Genomic DNA, 20,620 nt, shown 5'->3' on the forward strand with positions numbered 1-20,620 from the left:
CAACAGCAAAGTGTTGTTGTAGCAGCATCATGCTTAGGCTGTTTTTTTTTTTTGTGTTTTTTTTTTTCCGGCTGGGACTGAGGGACTTATCAGAGTAGAAGGAAAGCTTAACACCGCAAAATATAGAGAGAGCCTTAATGAAAACCCAGTCCAGAGCATTCAGAACCTCAAGACGGGACAGAAGCTTCACCTCTCAACATGACAATGACCCTAAGCACACAGCAAGAGTGGTTTGTAGACAACTTTGTGAATGTCCTTGAGTGGTTCAGCCACAGCCTGGGCTTGAACCCAATCAAACAATTCTGGAGAAACCTGGAAATGTCTGCCAGCCCCCATCCAAGAGGTGAAGAGGTGAGGAGAAGAATGGCAGATAATTGCCAAATGCAAATATGCAAAACTTACATGTTGCATCGTGCCCAAAAAAGACTTGAGGCTGTAAGGTGCTTCAACTAAGTTCTGAGTGGTATGAATACTTATGCAATGTACTTATTTCAGTGTTTTATTTGGAATCCATTTGCAAAGTTGTTACACATCTGTTTTGTGCTTTGTCGTTATGGTATGGAGTGTGGATTGATGTGGAAAAAGGGTCATTCAAAGTAGTTTAACAAGGCTGCAACATAACAAAACGTGAAAAAAGGTATGAATACTTTTGCAAGACACTGTTTATTTCAATTGTAATAGTATTTCACAATGTTACTGTTTTACTATATTTTAGATATTTTAAATGCAGCCTTGGTGAGCATAAGAGACAAACTTTTGAAGTGTATATTTTAGGTGATGATGATGATCATTATTATGTTAATGATAATTGTTGTTGTTGTGTTTTATGTATTAGAATAAGTAAATACAAGTAGTATAATTTACTATAAGTAGAATTTTTACTTCTTTCTCTTTTTTGCAAGGAAGCATCCTAAAAATGTTCTCCTTCACAATGTGTCATGTCTCAGAATATTTTTTCTGAAAGTAACAAATGGTAATGTAGAGCGTTATTAATGTCTGTCTTCAAACCCCTCTAGCTGCATACAATATCACGGTAGAAATCTGCTTCATTGCATCTGTCCTAATAAAAGGAGAAAGGCAGTTGTTTGTGACCTCAGTCTTCTGCATGTTGTGGTGCTGGATTTGTTTTTTGGTGTGCTTATCAGTTTCATAACTTACAAAACAATATAATGTTGTGCGAACGCGGTCTCAGAGGAACGGAGTAGATTTTATTGATCTCTCTTTCTCGCTCTCTCTATCGCTCATTTCCTCCTTTCTTTTCACTCTCCTCTTGTTGTCACACGTCTGCCGCCGAACACGTTCGCTTTGCTCTCTCTTCTTCCTTCCCTTTGCTCTGAATAAGAGGGTGCTGGAAAAGAGGGCAGCAGCAGTTGAAGGAGTTTTGGAGACAGATGCTCTTGCATCTCTCCTCGCCTGTCTCTTCTTCCCGGAGAGCCTGTCGCTGCGTGCGTTTCTGCTGTTACCCATAATGCCTCAGGAAAGGCAGTTAGAAAGTAGAGTGATTCGCCAACATTTCTCAGCTGAAAGAGAGCAGGCCACTGCTGCGCTTCATACTGTGTACTCGTTTAAATGCTGTCATTAGATATAATGGAAAACTGTTCCTCCACTAAAAAAATCCCCCCTCCAACTGCACAAGCCCTGCTGTGACTCACGGTATCTCAGATTCCCAATGCACGTTAGCTAGTTTATATGTGTTCAAAACAGCAGGTCCTCTTGTAATTGTCGTGCTGCCTTTTTTCATTTTGGGTGTATTTTATGAATGTTTGAAATCTTACGTAATCACTTTTAGGGAAGCTATTGTCGTTACTCCACTTGCCATGCTGTTCCACATGTGATGCTGGAAGATAAATGAGATCTGTCTCATTTCCCTTCCAGCAACACGACACTGGCTTTGTGTGTGCCGGAAAATAGAGGCACAGCGATTTTTAGCACCACATTGTTTTGTAGCTTGTAAGACAAGCTTTATATATTCTGAACAATAACTGCCTCTTTTCAGAGTGTTTTTTGTGGCAGTTGTGCTCAAAAGTGGCTCTTTTTCATTGGAGGCCAGTGCTTAAATTGAACATTAGCCAGTTTGTTTTTGTTTTATATTTATTGTGTAGATTTCAGTGATAAAATGCTCTTTAGCTTCAGTGTCATGTCATTTTTGTTTAATGTTTTCTTTCAATGGCACTCAATGAAAATCAGTCTATGGTTCGTAATGCTCTGTTGACATACAAAGCACTTCACATATAATAACTGCATCATTAACTCCATAGACATTTTCAACCTGGTCTAATGACAAAAACTTACCTGCGGGAACTTTTTCGCGAGACGCGAAGTACATATCACTGCAGTTTCCAAAAGAAATGAACACTAAAGGCAGTAAAACAGCAAGCATGTTATTACAGCGCCATATGTTTTACTTTCCTGTGTTCTGACAAATAATTCTGCCAATCAGATTATGCTACCAACACTGTATTTTTAATACTGTAAGGGTAGGTTTAGGTTTAGGGTGCTCAATTTTGGCAAAAATCATAAACACGATTATTTTGGTCAATATTGTAATCACGATTATTTGACATGATTATGACTGGGTCCAAAACTTAATATTAATAATTAGTTTAAAGATAGCAATACAACAGAAAAAAAAAGCTAAATACTTTTATATATACACTACCGGTCAAAAGTTTGGGGTCAGTACATTTTTATTGTTTATTAATTTCTTAAAAAAAAAGAAAAAAAGACTTTTATTCACCAAGGATGTATTAAGTTAATAATGAAAAGTTTATTAAAAGTTAATAATAAATAATTTACATTGTTATAAAACATTTATATTTTGAATAAACACTGTACTTTTTAAACTTGTTATTCATGAAAGAATCCTGAAAAAAAAAAATCACAGGTTCCAAAAAATATTTGGCAGCACAACTGTTGATATTATCCAACATTGATCATTCTAATAATAAATCAGCATATTAGAATGATTTCTGAAGGATCATGTGACACTTAAGACTGGAGTAACAGCTGATAAAAATTCAGCTTTTCATCACAGGAATAAATTCTATTTTAAAGTATGTTAAAATAAAATAAAAAATATATATTTTATATTGTAAAAACATTTTGCAATATTACTGTTTTTTTCTGTATTTTTAATCAAATAAATGCAGCCTTGATCAGCATAAGAGACTTCTTTAAAGACTATTACAAGTCTTACTGACCCCAAACTTTTGAACGGTAGTGTATATGAGCAAGTAAGTAGTCTAACAATATACAGAAATTTAATGTAATTATTTAAATATAAAATAAAAGAGCATTTTCACTGTAAAACGTGCTTTGTTTCTTATTAAAACTACAAAAAGTCCTTCATTCAAGAGCAGTGAGTGATTTTTCTCTTTGTATTTTTACGTTTTATTAATATTAAGCACAGAGACGGCGGAAGGAATATTATTTGTTGCCATTTAAGTGCCACATGGATGCAATATTACACACATATTTTCATTCTCTGTCTGTTTAAGATCATTTATGACATAACTGAGAAGGGTTTACATGAATAATCACCAAGCGCCTCATTTAGAAATATTTTTGCTTGTATTTGACCATTTAGGCTCGCATCTTGAGTTAAAAGATAACTTTACATGTCAGTGTTCTCCTCGTTCTCTGAGCGCATACACAGAACAGCACAAGTTCTCATTCTCGCTTTTAAAAACACAACATCAAAGAAACGTTAATGAATCAAGCATGTCCCGTTTTATGAAAGTATGATTTTGCTGATTTGCATGTGAAATTAGGCTTTTATGAAGGAGCGAAAGCACATCACTGGAAAGGCACGCCCCTTTTTTTTTTTTTTTTTTTTTTTTTTTTAAGTGGATCAGTCTGTCTGCGCAGATGATATCACTTCCTCTTTGTTTTTTGTTTTTTTTATGCGGATCATTCGGTCTGCGCTGATCACGTCACTTCCACTTTTTTTTATTTAAATAATATTTAAATGTGTCTATGAGCACGTCTTTTTACACCAGTGTGAATGCTTGTGAGTACACCTTTGTGCACACCTGTGTGTATGAGCGCGCTTGTGTTCATAAGGTTCTTCCATGTAAATGTTTAATAGTGTGTGTGGGGAACCACAGCCCCATCCCGCAAGACAGGAAGCAGACATGGAGGAGATCCGGGCCCCAAACATCCGGAGGCCCCCCGGGCACGGGAGTCCCAGGAGAACCACCGCAGAGACAACCGCGGATCCCACCCAGAAAAGGGCAGAGAACAGAGAACAGGGGTGTAAGGGGTAAAATAAAAGAAAAAAAAGAAAAAGAAAAAGAAAATAAAATAAAAAAGGAAGACCCCATGCCTCACCTCACCTGCTCAAATGTAGTGTTGGAGTATGTTGTTCTAAAGTGCTTTAAAACAGGGGAGGGGCAAGGCACCAACCACCCTCCGCCAGTTAGTGTCAGCTAGCCCACTCCCAAGAGCCCTCAATTTCTATGTGCAACTTAAAATTGAGAAGTGGGCATCGGCACCAGAGGAAAGGCTGAATGAACAGCCCGCCCCCCGGACACCGTTCAGTGTGCCCACCCCCAAGGCCCTATATGTATGTGTCATGTGATAGTAAGTAATGAGAGTTTCTAAGTTGTAATGTATGATTGAGATGCAGGAGGCCACGAGGGGACAGGAGTCCCAAATCCCCCACGTCCCAGCGACACACCCGCACCCCAATACCCTAGGTGTATGTTAGTGTAATGGAGCGGGAGAAGGGAAGCATTAGGGATGGGGAGGAAAGCATCGGAGGGGGCAAAATGTCAGCTCCCCCGCTGACCCCCATATGCACCCCCGTTGCCCCAAGTCCGCCCAGGGCCCACGGCAGCCCGGGGCGGCCCACCAGACTCCACAGCAGAGGAAAAACTACCCCCACCCCATCATTCAATCAAGGCGCGCCCCTTTCAGTGGGGTGCAATAATCGTTTCATCTCGATTACTGTACTTTCATGATCGTTTGAAGCCGAAATAAAAATCGAAACTGAATTTTGATTAATTGCACAGCCCTAGGTTTAGGGTTGAGGTAGGAGCACAAAGGACACAACACCAGACCTAACAAGCTTACTCGGTAGCTCAGGAAGCACAGAATTGGACTTAGGACCTTGGGTACGAATCCCGTGAAAAACGTGTCTCACAATAAAAGAGCTGAAAGATGAGATCGAAAAACGAGCTAAACAAGCTTTTTACATCACATTGGCTTTTGTTTATATACTATCAGGTAGGTTTAGGTGTAGTACACATGGTACGTTATTTTTAAAACATGAAATATATTAAATTTTCTACCTATTAGATTGTTTATTGCCCTAACCCTAAACCTACTTCTTACCATAATACAAAAAGAGTAATTATTGTACAGTACATCTGTATATCATCTAGCCTGTACCATAAAATGTACCATATGTACATTCAGCTTTTCCGGGGGGAAAAAAACAAACCCTTTTTTTAGCGCCACTCAGTGGACATTTTGGTTGGAAACTGCAGTGAAATGTACTTGTTGGTTCGTATTTTCCCAGGTACGTTTTCGCCATAAGACCAGGTTGGACATTTTAGATGTTTTCATGAAGCAACAGAAACATTTTTATTTTAGTAATTTATTATACAATAATAGTAGCTAAGTTAATTATGAAGTGTGGTCTTTATTTTTTATCATTATTATTTTGATAATCATGGCACAGTATAACATTAACATTATAATAAATGTTTTTTTTTTCTGTTATAAAAGCGTGTATTTGTGAGCATTAGCTGAACTGAAGGTGTCAAAGTAAACACAAAACACTGTCGGCTGCTCTCAAATCACACTAGCTGTACTTTAAAGGTATAGTTCACCCAAAAATGAAAATTCTCTCACTTATTACTGACCTTCATTCATCTTCAAAACATAAATTAAGATATTTTTGAAGAAATCCGAGATCTTTCAAGGCATTCAAGGCCCAGAAATCTGATTGGTAGCATTATTTGTCAGAACACCGGAAAGCGAAACACATGGCACTGTAATCATAACGTGCTCGCTGTTTTACTGCCTCTAGTGTTCATTTCTTTTGGAAACTGCAGTGATATGTACTTATTGGTATGTATTTGATCTTGCGAAAAAGTTCCCCCAGGTTAGTTTTTGTCATTAGTCCAGGTTGAAAATGATTTTCATTGAGTGCCATTGAAAGAAAACATTAATAAACAAAAATTGCATGACACTGAAGCTAAAGAGCATTTTATCACTGAATTATATGCAGTAAAGGCGCCTTTTAATATTTTACCTCAACTGTCACTGAATCAAACGCACAGGATAGTGGCATGTCATAGGCAGTGAAGCATACATCTATGCTGCCTTCAACAATCATTTAGATGAAGGTATCTCAGTAGACAGGATGTGACGCAATCAGAATTTGAACGTCTTGTTGTCGTCCTCTGCCTATCTCTGTTTAGCTGTTTTTCAGCTTTCATGGGCAGCCAATGTGTGAATTTTCCTCCCCTCTGTCTCACCACCTCCTTTCATGACAGATAATCTAAAGGTGCTCGTCAATTATTTAATTCTAACGGTCAAATATTAATGCCTTAATGGAGGTACTGTGCCAACTGGGTGATGTAAAAAGAAAACAACAAACAAATATGCACAAGATGCCATACAAGTTCCCACAGCGTGCTGGAAAAGTGAGACCGCATAGCAACAGAGAGGCCTACATGCTGTTACTGAAGGATACGAGAGCATGAAATGAATCAGAGCGCTAATCAAGGCATATTTTAGTACATTACTGCAACATGTATAATCAAATTAATTTGATTAATTGTCTGAAAGTCACATTACTCTCTGTCACTCCCTGTTATGTTCTCCAGTGCTTCTGATTAGACAATTAAATTGGACGTTTGTGTCTGAAAGGACGGTTGATTCTGATGATTCTGTGCAGCACCGATGGAGGCACATATACAGTACACAACATGCATGTTCAACAGCTAATCGAGCATTGCTTTCAAATGACCAAGGTGCTCCCTGTGGTTTCCAGAGCTTTACTACCCACCCGTGACTGCTTCATCATTACTGGTATTTTCAAGGAGCTAAGCTAAATTAACTTTCAAAAACTGCCAATGGATGTTTAATTTAATTGGATTTAATTTAATGTACAAGTCCACAAATATATACTCTAGTAACAATTATTTCATGCTTATACTTCTGAAAATCAAATATAATAATTTGTGCTTAAAAAGATCTTGTTTACTTGCTACTAAGATTGCCTCAAGCAAAAAAGACTTGATGCTACAAACCTTCCAAACTCTATCAAATTCAGCAACTACATCTTCCTTGGAACTGTCTGTTGTAGCAGCTTGCTGCCTTGTAAACAAAACTTTGTTTCCAGGTGGACTGGCAAAGCAGCCAATCAGCAGCCAATCAGATTGGAGCTGTCTAGTTTAAAGAGCTCTTGCAATTCTTGAAAAAACATGTTTCAGACGGTGAACGCCGAGTGGGGTCCATGGCCATTCAACATAAGGCCATCTTGTTAACTTTTCTACAGGAAAGCCATTTAAATTGGTTGTAACTGGCCTTGACAAACAAACACGTGTTTGGTTTAAAAAAAAAAAAAACTTGAAAAACCTTTAAAAACTCGATTTGACATTTTAAAAGCTTCAGTGAGGGTGAAGTAGTTTCTGAAAGGTTTATTGAGAGTGTCTGTCTCAGCCTTTGCAGACGCATTCAATATGTCTAGCACTGTCATTATTAATATATAAAGGTTTGCTTTACGTTTGTAGAAGTAATAGAATTTGCATTGTTATTGCTAAAATTGCTTTTATAAAAATCCATTCACTTCTTTTTAGCTGACGCACCTCTTAAGTTCACCCACTACAAAATGATTATTTAGTAAGATACAATTTTCCCATCTCATTAAAATAATTTATGTTAAATTAGGGCTGTCACTAGTGATTATTCTGGTAATTCTTACGATTAATCAAATAATTGGATACATGGTTGAAGTCAAAAATTTACAATTTGCAGAGTTGGAGTTTGAGACACTCTATACATGTAAATGATGACAGTTAGTGTGGAGCAGCATTGACTGTGAATGGAGCCGCTCACGTACGTAACCTACACGTATATAAATAATTAAAGCACATATATTAAACCTGCATCAGAAATATGTATTTAATTGAATCATAGCATTTTTGAATTCACAATTGTATTATGCTTTATTATGATTTTTAACTGGGTTTAATATCATGCAGCCATGGAAAACGTATATAATGTGTTCCATGAATACTCGTCCATGGAATGCGCCACTTCCAGTATTTTGTATATTGTGACCCTTGACCACAAAACCAGTCATAAGGTTAAATTTTACAAAACTGAGATATATATATACATCATATGAAAGCTCAATAAATAAGCTTTCTATTGATGTATGGTTTGTTAGGATAGGACAATATTTGGCCGAGATACATCTATTTGAAAATCTGGAATCTAAGGGTGCAAAAAATCTAAATACTGAGAAAATCACCTTTAAAGTTGTCCAAATTAAGTTCTTAGCAATGCATATTACTAATCAAAAATTTAATTTTGATAGGTTTACAGTAGGAATTTTACAAAAAAATCTTCATGGAACATGATCTTTACTTAATTTCCTAATGATTTTTGACATAAAAGAAAAATCAATAATTTTGACCCATACAATGTATTTTTGGCTATTCAGGGTTTCCGCGGGGTCTTAAAAAGTCTTAAAAAGTCTAAAATTTAAAAATCAAAATTTTAGGCCTTAAAAAGTCTTAAATTCGCTGTTCTAGGTCTTAAATAATTTTACACAGGTCTTATTTTTCCGATGTCCATGTAACGCTACCTCTAATGCTCATTTAAATTCTCTTTCTGTTGTTTCCGTGGTGTTGTAGTTCTTTATTTCACTATTCCAAATATAATTTGCTGAATTTAAACTACAAATGAGACCAGCATGCAATAGCCAATCAGCTTTCTGTTATTGGCGCGAGTCTCTCTCGGATTGTACCGCAGGAGTCAAATGGATTTAACTTTTTAGCTATGAGGAAGTGCAAGTTTAGCGAAACTGGGCTTGGAAAAACTGAATATAGGGCTTGGCTAAGGCCAGTTGCTAACAACTGTAGATTTTTTTCTCCCTCTGTGGAAGTTTCTGCGTCTTCAGACAGAATCGCAGTATTTATATAACATTTATAATATATATATTTATAAATCAATAAATGTATTTAAAACATTAATCTCACTTTTACTTTTGCAGTGTAAATTATGTAATCTCACTGCTAACAGCCATTTAGAATTTATTGATAAATTCATAAAATAAATTTCAAAGGTACGCATACATTTCAAAAGTAAAAAAAAAAAAAAACGCTTCAGAATTTTTTTTTTTAAATCAGATATTTCTAGTGGTACTTTTATGGGGATATTTTGTGTGGAATAGTATCTGCTGATATGGAAAGTTCACTGTATATCGTAGTAATAAATTTAATTTATGACAGCCATGAAATTTTGTTTACTTTTTACATTAAACACATTAAATATCACATATGCATGTAATATAATATCTATTTCCATTACAGGTTAAGGTCTTAAATTTCATATAAGGTGGTATTAAAAAGGTCTTAAAAAGTCTTAAATTTCACTTGTTCATATCTGCAGAAACCCTGCTATTGCTACAAATATACCCCAGCGACTTAAGACTGGTTTTGTGGTCCAGGGTCACATATTAAATTGATTGAAGTGAATGCTATTCGATTGAAAGAAAAAAAAAAACATTTTGTCTAAATAAACTCGTCCAATGTGAAATCTGCTGTAGTTGCTGCATATTTTGGCACCAAAACCAGATTGTAAAAAATATGATTTAAAAATGCCATTTTGGAAGAGGACCTTTTTTTTCAGGGTCATGCTAACATTTCACTTGTCAAACTGCTGAATGTGTTAGAAGCTCTATCCTTTGTAGTAGTCGCTTAGAATGAAAGTTGCTATTTTTACACATCAGCAGAAAATCTTAAAAGCAAACTCAACGTCTGCCTAAAGGTGCTGGCGAATGACAATGTGCGTTGAGAAGTGTGTGTCTGCGTGTGTGCGCACGCATGTGAGGCCCCAGACCTGAGTGTAATCAGCCGACGGTACCAGTGGCACTGCTCTAAGTCTGATTAATGAAGCTGTTTATTCCGCACCTCATCAGCCACTGTCAGCGAGCTCTCCACTCCCACAGGGAACACCACTTCACCAAGAAAGAGAGAGAGAGAGAAGAGGTATAAGAGATGGAATGCGCGAGACCTGGAGGAGCGAGATAGGGAGAGGAAAAGGTTTTTTCAAGAGGACAAGGAAAAGGACAAAATGAGAGGCAGAGGACAAAGGTTTACAGCCAAAGCATAAGCTCTTGAGTTCAGTATCTGCCCTTTATTTCTCCTCAAAGGTCAGCACTAGCACAAATGCCCTAATCGCTTCAAACATCTGTCCCAGCCCACCTCATGACACTGGCTTTAAAACTCACCCACAGACTCACCCCTTTTTTTCCTCTTAAAGAGATAGGTCACCTTAAAATGAAAACTCTGTCATCATTTACTCACCCTAATGTCATTCCAAACTTCAAAACCGAACACAAAAAACGATATTTTGAAGGTTGTTTGCAACCAACCACTGACTTCCATTTGTATGAACAAAAAACACATTGAGATGTTTCTCACAATAGGTTATTTTGTGTTCTGCAGAAAAAAAAGTCATAGAGGTTTTGAATGATGTGAGGGTAAGTAAATAAGGTTAGTTTTCATTTTTGAGCAATCCCTTTAAAGGATCAGTTCCAGAATAAAAAAGGCCTGATCATTTACTCACCCCTGTCACCCAAGATGTTCATGTCTTTCTTTCTTCTGTTGAAAAGAAATTAGAAACAAAAGTTTTTGAGGAAACAGGGTTTCCGCGGGGTCTTAAAAAGTCTAAAATTTAAAAATCTAAATTTTAGGCCTTAAAAAGTCTTAAATTCGCTGTTCTAGGTCTTAAATAATTTTACACAGGTCTTATTTTTCCGATGTCCATGTAACGCTACATTCTAATTCTCATTTAAATTCTCTTTTTGTTGTTTCCGTGGTGTTGTAGTTCTTTATTTCACTGTTCCAAATATAATTTGCTGTATTTAAACTACAAATGAGACCAGCATGCAATAGCCAATCAGCTTTCTGTTACTGGCGCGAGTCTCTCTCGGATTGTACCGCAGAAGTAAAATGGATTTAACTTTTTAGCTATGGGGAAGTGCAAGTTTAGCGATACTTAGCTTGAAAAAAACTGAATATAGGGCTTGGCTAACGCCAGTTGCTAAGAATTAGATTTTTTTCTCCCTCTGTGGAAGTTACTGCGTCTTCAGAATCGCAGTAGCAGAATACAGGTCAAACGACCTTTTTCTGTATATAATGTTATCAATAATAATAAGAAATATAGGTCAAGCTAGCTGACCGCCAGCCTTGGAGATACTTTTAAAATGTTTTTTTTTTTTTTACTTGCCCGACCGAACAAACCGCCTGATTAAAACTGAAGTGACAAAAACAACTAGCGAAGCATCGAAGGGCAAGAAAGATTAATATTTTAATACATTCAACGTAAACAGAAATTGATAATGGATAGTGTATTTCTTGTCTATTTGTGACATACTTTAAAACAAATGAATGTAACAGCACTCTAAAGAAACACACTGAGGTAAAAATTTCAAATGTATAACGTTAGTTTATTTATAACATGATATAGTTCAGTAATATACCAAGTGAGCTTTTTGCTGAAAATTCTCACAATTACAAATGTTACATTAATTTTAGCTCAATAAAAAAGTAGTTAGTCAAGTAGTTACCTACATATTAGACAATATGCAACATTAGCAGAAGCATTCTCCTAGCAACGTTTTGCTATGATTCAGCGTTTTGCTCGAAACAGTTGAAATAATTCGCTCATGAAGTGACTTACCGCCACCTGCTGGTAGTTTAGTGTGTTTAAAAGTATGCCTCCATACCCAACATTTCTAATGTATATATTTATAAATCAATAAATGTATTTAAAACATTAATCTCACTTTTAATTTTGCAGTGTAAATTATGTAATCTCACTGCTAACAGCCATTTAGAATTTATTGATAAATTCATAAAATAAATTTCAAAGGTAATGCATACATTTCAAAAGTAAAAAAAGGCCTTTATAAAGGTAAATCAAATATGCAGATTTAAGATGTAAAAGCTAATAGAGCACTGATGAAAATATTGCTTCAGAATTTTTTTTTTACATCAGATATTTCTAGTGGTACTTTTATGGGGATATTTTGTGTGGAATAGTATCTGCTGATATGAAAAGTTCACTGTATATCGTAGTAATAAATTTAATTTATGACAGCCATGAAATTGTGTTTACTTTTTACATTAAACACATTAAATATTACATATATGCATGTAATATAATATCTATTTCGGTCTTAATATAATATCTGTTTCGGTCTTAAATTTCATATAAGGTGGTATTAAAAAGGTCTTAAAAAGTCTTAAATTTCACTTGTTCATATCTGCAGAAACCCTGGGAAAACATTCCAGGATTTTTCTCCATATAGTGGACTTGGGTTGAAGGTCCAAATTGCAGTTTCAATGCAAAGGGCTCTGCACAATCCCAGCTGAGTCTTATCTAGCGGTCATTTACTAATAAAAAAAAAAAATATATATATATATATATATATATATATATATATATATATATATATTAGGGGTGTGCAAAGCAGCCGGTATTTGTATCTGTATTTGTATTTGTTGTGGGGGGGAAAGTATTTGTATTTGAGTAAAATTCAAAATAGGTGTAAAAATCCTGTTTTTTTTGTTTTTTTGTTTTTTGTGCGTTACACTTATAATTTACGTTATAGTGTAAGTATTCTTTAATTATATCCATTATAATAATTATGTATATGCAATATTGGTTGATGTTTTTGAACATGTAACAAGGAACACCATTGAAAAGAAAATAACTAGGGCCAGGACTTTAACGCGTTAATTTAGATTAATTAATTACACAAAAATAACGCGTTAAAATTTTTTTACGCATTTTAATCTCACTAAGTTTTGCACCGCGGAACGTTTCTCACTGGATGAGATTTGGAGGACCGATTATACTGGAGCACCAACTAGCGTTTAGACAAGCTGCGTCCGTCCTAATTAGTATTGTATGTCCCAAATCGTAGTATGTTTAAAAAAGTATTCCAAAGATTCCCGGATGGTCTAATACTTAACGATCAATGCGCACTTTTAACAGCTACTACTGCCCGCAACACACTGCGCCGTGAACGAGGATTCGATTAGAACTACAAACACGCATAAAAAGTGTTAAAAAACTACAAACATGGAGGATATACGCGACCAACGGACAGGTAGAGAAAGGGATTTGAGTGATAAACAATCAGTGTGTAACCTGATAAAAAATATTTTTTAAATGTTATCCGCGTTATATTCCATGTGCAGCAACATTTATAATGATAGGTTTGGTCATTAACGTTTAAATGCATAATTAAGCAAACACAAGAGCAGAGTTCTCGGCATGAAAGACTCGTTAAAGAACGTGCCTCTTGCTACATTTATTGGCAATATTGCACTGGTCTGTTGGACTTGGTTGAACAAAAATAAACAATATTTTGTTGCTTAAGCTTATGTATTCAGTCATTATTCAATAGTATACTAAAAATCCATGTAAAAAATCTTAATTCTCACTGTTCTCAGGTCAAATATTTATATGCGATTAAAATGCGATTAATTTCGATTAATTAATTACAAAGCCTATAATTAATTAGATTAATTTTTTTAATCGAGTCCCGGCCCTAAAAATAACATAACAGCCATTACCTCATCCATGGTTAAACCAACAACTAATAAAATACCATTGTGAACATTATGAACCCCACCACCACCCATCCTTGTTGGAGGACGCTGAACAGACAGAATAAAAACAAATAATACTTAAAAGAACTGTTCTTCTTCTGAATGAACTTCTTTCCCGTGGCGTCTGCCGTTGCTAAGCAACCATGACCTGATCTCTCAATGAAGACTCGGAAGCTTCAGCAAAGCATAAATGGATTTCCAGCATTAAAAATCGCTTGCAGTAGCTCTGCTATTAAATTTATTTTAAAATGGTTATTCCTGTACAGATATGATAAGCTGTTCCTCCAACTTGGCTGTTTTTCAATGTTATTAAGGGAAAGGGTGAAGCTGATTGGTTGGTTCTGGTCACATGACCTGCGCTGCGCTTGTGGCATTCTGAAAAGTTGAGATGTATTTATCTGGATGCGGCGCGGACGTGCCTGGAAAAAACGAGCGCGTAGCACCGTGTCCGCGTCGCTTCCATTATGAGTGCGCATACCGCGCGTCTACATGTGAAACAACGAACTTGAGCGCGCATGTGAACGGCCCCTAATGGAATAATCTCCCGATCAAACTCTGCTTCCCAAAAGCTATAAACTGCCTCCAGAACCCAGTTAAGGTACAGCAAATCTATTCAACAAAAATAGTGATGCAGTGAAGTCTTTTTTCACTCAGCCGAGTCTTCTCAGTTGTTGTGTGTAGCAGCCTGTGTCAGTCACCTCTTTTAACCCCACCCCCGACTCCTGAATGTCACTCACTCACGCGGGTATGCACTGACTGCGGTCTCATGAGGAAACGCAGCTTTTTGATATAAAGTTTTTCTTGTTCCCGAATACAAATATTTTAATATAAGTATTTGTTCGAAATAAGTATTCGTAAAAAACACGCTATTTGTGCCTTTCCGAATACCGTATTCGGGTTCGGCTCCACCCCTAATATATATATACTTTTTAACCACAAATGCTTGCCTTCACACTAGCTGAACCGCAAGGAAAAGGACAAAATGAGACAAGGACAAAAAAAGACAAAATTCCTCGGCTGGGATCGTGTAGAGCCCTTTGAAGCTGCATTAAAACTGCAATTTGGACCTTCAACCCATTGGCTTCCATTGACGTCCACTACATGGAGAAAAACCCTTTTTTCTTCAAAAAACCTTTTTCTTTATTTTACTGACTGAAGAAATAAAGACATGAACGTCTTGGATGACATGGGGGTGAGTGAATTATCAGGAAATTTATATTCAGGAAGTGAACTAATCTTTTAAGGGTGTGTTCACACTTGTAGTTCAGTTCGTTTGGTTTATTTGGGCCGGACCAAAAAGAAAAATGATACATTTGGTCCTGATCCGCTTAGTGTTCACACTGGCATTTTTGACAGCGAACCTAAGGATACCGAACCTAAAGGCATAGTGATGCGTTTACAATCTGATTGGTCGTTTATTGACGTATATTTTGTGTATATTTTGTGTATATTTTATATCGCTGTGGCTGTATGACATCAAGAGCACCCATTCACTGATCGGTCTGCTCAGTGCTACTTTAAGTTGGCTACACCTAATGCTAGAGGTGGCACGGTACATGAAAAAACATCCGAACTGTTCGGTTTCGCTTTTCTCGGTTCGGAGCGTGTGTGTGTCAAACGGTTCAACGCATGCGCAATGTAGCCTCGTGCACGTAGTGAGTGTCCTTTTTGCAGGAAATAAGAGGTGTGTGTGGACATACAGACAGTAAAAGTGGAGTGCTGCAGGTTACGTCACGTGTATAAAATATGGCAAGTGGGAGAGATAAGGAAGGCTGCCTGGAGTTGGAGGATGCGCCAGCGTCGTATAAGGGGCCGTTCACATGTAGCGTCTTTTGTGTGCTCAAGTTCGTAATTTCAAATGTAGACGCACGGTATGCGCGCTCATAATGGAAGCGACGCGGTCACGACGCGCACGCGGTGTGACGCGTTCGTTTTTTTCAGGCGCGTCCACGCCGCATCGAGATTAAAACATCCAAATACTATAGAATACTCTTAAAGGGACTTTGAAACATCTCAACTTTTCAGAATGCCGCAAGCGCACTGCAGGTCATGTGACATGAACCAACCAATCACTTGTTTAAAAGACAGAGCTTAAAGATTGAATCTCTTTTTCTTTTAAAAGATACAATTTTTGTAAGAGCTGCACTGAAGTTGGCAGTTTGATAAATGCAAGTTAATTCTTCAGTTCAATCTTTATGTGCTAAAAAGGCACATGAATTCCTGTAGAGATAGCAATACACATTGTCCTGTTTTTGCCAAATAAATGAAAAGCATGTCATCAATGTCTTCTCTCTTGCTGTATCAAAATCTCCCCTATAGCTTTCCTCAGAGATGGTCCCAATTATGTGCTTAAAGTCAAGTCCAATTCAGTTTGTGCATGTTTACATGATATAACATTTTTTTAAATAATGTATCCTAAATTGTGGATAATTAATCTACATATCATATGCCAAAGTAAATTTCTGGAGTGTAAAAAAAAAAAAAAAGAACCGTACAGAACCGAAAACCGTGACCTAAAACCGTGATACGAACCGAACCGTGGGTTTTGTGAACCGTGCCACCCCTACCTAATGCCATATGCTGGACTAAGTGCGTGTATATGATTTGATTTTTACCACCTGTGAACTCACATAGAGCTCATAAAAGGCACTTTATCCTTGTTGCTCCACGTTTGCCCTCTGCTTATTTTGTTTTGGATACACCATTTGTTCCCTTCATGAAATTATGTCACATAGCATCACATCTTGTCATTACTTACTTTTTTTGGTTCGTTTAGAAGTATTTGGTCCGTGTCATATTCATATTTCAATCGAACCGCACCAGAGTTCGTTCGGAAGCGGACCAAGACCCATCTTTTTAGCAGTCTCGGTCCGCTTGTTTGGTGCGCACCAGGGTTTGGATGGCAGCTTTCACACTTACTTAAATAAACCGCACTAACAGAGCAATCTCACCAGAGTTTGTTTTAATCTAACCAAACATGACAAGTGTGAACACACCCTTAAGAGGCCATATTGTGGTCCTTTGAAAGAAGTTTACATTTTCTCTTTGCTCCACATATAATATTAATCAGGTTCATCAAGTATTTAGTTTTTTTCATGACCATTTCCTTTATTCTCAAAATCCAAATCACTGTTGTGTTTACATGCCTCTATCTTTGCGGCCAATTTGCACTGAATCAGTGGATTCAACTGTCTTTTCAGACACAAATGTCCAATTTAATTTTAATCAGAAGCACCAAAATCACATTTAAATAGCAAATGTTTAATCTACAACAAAATATGACATGACCTGTCCCATAAATGTTGTATCTTAAAGGGATAATACACCCAAAAATGAAAATGAAATGTCCTATCATCTGCAGGAAAGCTGCTCTCTTGTGTACACATGCACGACAGTTAGCAAAAGCTAGAGATTATTAATAAAGTTTTAAATATGGATTTATATATATATATATATATATATATATATATATATATTATATATATATATATTTATACATATATATATATATATATATATGCATTGATTTACTTCAGAAGGCCTTTATTAACCCCCCAGAGCTGTGTGGAGTACTTTTTATGATGGACAAATGTGCTTTATTTTGCTTCAAAATATCAACCACCATTCACTGCCATTATAAGCGTTATAAACACCTAGGATGGCTTGAGGGTGATTAAATCTTGTGGTAATTTTCATTTGTTGGGTGAACTATCCCTTTAAAGTATATTTCAGGTTGGTAAGATTATGTGCAGTACCAAGCACACATCTCGGAATACTGAATTTTTCTGTGACATAATGACTGTGCCAATTGTGCCTTTCAGTTTCTCCCATTAATAGAAGTTTAATATAATGACTCCATATTCATATGTATAGTCTTGAGTTAATCAAGTATACAGTATATTTACATAAAACATTGAACTTGTTTGTTTTAAAAGTGTAAAAAAAGCTCTTGACATGAACTCCGTGATACGACTGTCTCTTCTTCTTGCATTTTCCCACCCTCGCACACCTGAATCATTGACTTCTGAGTTTGAAAGCAGCATAAACCTCACAAAAATAACACAGGGCTGTTACATGCCTCTTGCTCCATCTCCATAACAATGTCCAGGGCTCTAAAATGAAGCCATCATCGCACAAAAGGAAAGAAGAACATTGACAGCAAGAGAAAATTACACCACTCGTCTGTGCCAATCAGTGTAATAACTCCGTATCGGACTCTGTCAGGAGAATCATGCTTGATAATACATGTGGTGTGTTCTGGTTATTGAGAGAAGGACACACAACAGATGAAATCACGTAAGTCGTAATGGTGATGTAGGGAACAACATCGATGTATTGAACATCTAAAAATTGTCGGCTTTTCGAAGACACTAACTGAAGGTGGCACACGGTTTATATTGAGCTCAGGTTCAGTTTCACAGCTGGGCTTGTGTTTAATATGTCAATACACTGAGCTCATGGGTTACACTTTCACACATGTATTCGATCTCTTTGGTTCAACTGTGCTTTTGTCAGTATCCTTCCATCTGAGGTCTGTTGTGATAATCTTGCAGCTTCCTTCCATTTGATCAAGAGTCGGCAAAGTCTTTTACTGTGCAATACTGTGTGGCAGGACCGAACGAGGTAGCAGCAAGATGGTGCTTGTCCATTTCTCTTTCTGTCACAGGGATCTATATTTTCACCTGTTGATGATGGCTCTCACACTCAATGCAGTACTAGCTTAGTTGAATCAGAATCACATGTGCAAAGCAAGGAGGTCTGGTCATCTTGTGAAATAACTAATGATCTCTCTCTCTTTATCTCTCTTTCTTTTCTCACAGATTTGTTCCTCACCACTGCAGATGGATTTGAGACCTGGATCAATAAGGTAGATTAGAGCATTACTTCCTGCCCTTTAATCTTTAACTCTAGTGTATTAACATTGAAGAGCCAATTCCCACTGCTTGCAGTCATTTCTTTGCATGAGCTGTCAATGTTGTATAAGCAAAGATTCGCTAAAGAATTATATAAATCAGCTAATGCTGCAAAACAAATGAGCAGTTTGTAAGGGTGATTGCACCTCTTGCGGATCAGTTCTAAGTGCTCACCTATGCAGCAAACTTTCTCAATTTGGCACTCAATTTCTCACTTTACTAAGACCGTACAGTCACACTCCATCACAGCAATCCTGACCCCTGAATCAGCTCTTTAAAACACTAAAATTGTGCTTGACTATACAGCATCTCTGGATATGCACATCATGTTCCTTTCCATCATTTGATGAATAACTGCAATAATTCATTGAAAGTCAACTCAAGCGTTTCTTTATAAAATTTTATCTGTTGGTAGCATAACATTAAAACTAATCGCTTTTGTGAACGACATGTTTACATAAAAAAAAATTTAAATAACTTAATTCAGTGCTTTATCACATTTTGGGCCAGATTTACTAACAGCTAGCAAAAAACATCTTTTGGCATTAAAATAGTACCGTCAGGATTTACTCAAGACGTGCAGTGAAGAATTAACGCTAAAAAAGGCATGGACAGTTATTTTTGTGCCTCACCTTATTGAATATGCATTTGTATTAGTTTCCCTTTCAGACGCAAAATTTATGTGAGGAGAGTATTAAAATAAATCACACAATGCGATTTACTAACATTTGCGCTTGTCAAATTACTGGTGTTTTGCGCCATTATTTAACACCCAAAAAAATTTCTTAAAGCAGGTGGTAATTTGATAGATTTTTATTATGAAAATGATCTGGCTGATAAGGAAATGTCAGTGACTGTTGATCCATTATTTTTTTTGGTAATTTAGTCACTGTATTAAATAAGTACCTGGGATTATTTGTTTTCTTCTTAAAGAGATGAAAAGTAATCAGATCTAGCAATTTTTAAGGCTTTTCTGTAGGGTAGGTTACTTTCCTGCCATGCAATACGAAATACCTCTAGTTTGGTTTTCCCCCAGCTGCGCTTCATTTTCCGGGCTGCTCTCTTTAGGGCGTGAGCGTGGCAGTTATATCTCGGTGTTGGGCTGTTTTCCTTAATCTTGCTTAAAGTGGTTAAACCAACCATAATGTCATTATAATGTCTCTTGCTGTCGCTTTTGGTGAATTTTAATGCATCCTTGCTAAATAAAAGTATGAATTTCTTTTCAAAACTTAATTCATTTTTAATATTAAAGGGATAGTACACCCAAAAATGAATGTTCCAAACCCGTAAGACATTCGTTCATCTTCGGAACACAAATTAAGATATTTTTGGTGAAATTCGAGAGCTTTCTGACCCTTCATACACAGCAACACGTTTAAAGCCCAGAAAGGTAGTAAGAACATTGTTAAAATAGTCCATGTGACATTAGTGGTTCAACTGTAAAGTTATGAAGCTATGAAAATACTTTTTGTGCAAAAGCAAAGAAAACAAAAAGAATGACTTTATTCAACAATTTCTTATCTTCCGTGTCAATCTTCATAAAACGTGTAAAAATTTCGACAGAGACGATGACTTATACAGATGATGAACAAAGAGAGATGGATGCTGAGAACAACAGCTCCTGCATCAGACCGTTCATCTTCGGAACACAAATTAAGATACTTTCTGAGAGCTTTCTGACCCTACACGGACAGCAATGCAACTACCACGTTCAAGGCGCAGAAAGGTAGTAAGGACTGTCATGAATGTGTGACGGAGACTGACACAGAAGAGAAGAAATTAAACAAAGTTGTTATTTTTGTTGTCTTTGCACACAAAAATTATTCTTGTAGCTTCATGAAA

At 36.6% G+C, this 20,620-nt stretch overlaps 1 protein-coding gene across 2 annotated transcripts in view; it reads left to right on the forward strand.

Moving 5' to 3' along the window:
• The window catches only part of itfg1 (integrin alpha FG-GAP repeat containing 1), a 214,244-nt gene that overhangs the window by 31,781 nt on the left and 161,843 nt on the right, over positions 1–20,620 (forward strand). For both annotated transcript variants that reach the window (XM_073836919.1, XM_073836920.1), the window contains exon 7: positions 18,686–18,732. In XM_073836919.1, coding sequence (XP_073693020.1) covers positions 18,686–18,732 — 47 coding nt within the window. The remainder of the gene's footprint in view (positions 1–18,685; positions 18,733–20,620) is intronic.

This window comes from Garra rufa, chromosome 3 (genome assembly GCF_049309525.1).
Source record: "Garra rufa chromosome 3, GarRuf1.0, whole genome shotgun sequence".
Lineage (NCBI taxonomy): Eukaryota > Metazoa > Chordata > Actinopteri > Cypriniformes > Cyprinidae > Garra > Garra rufa.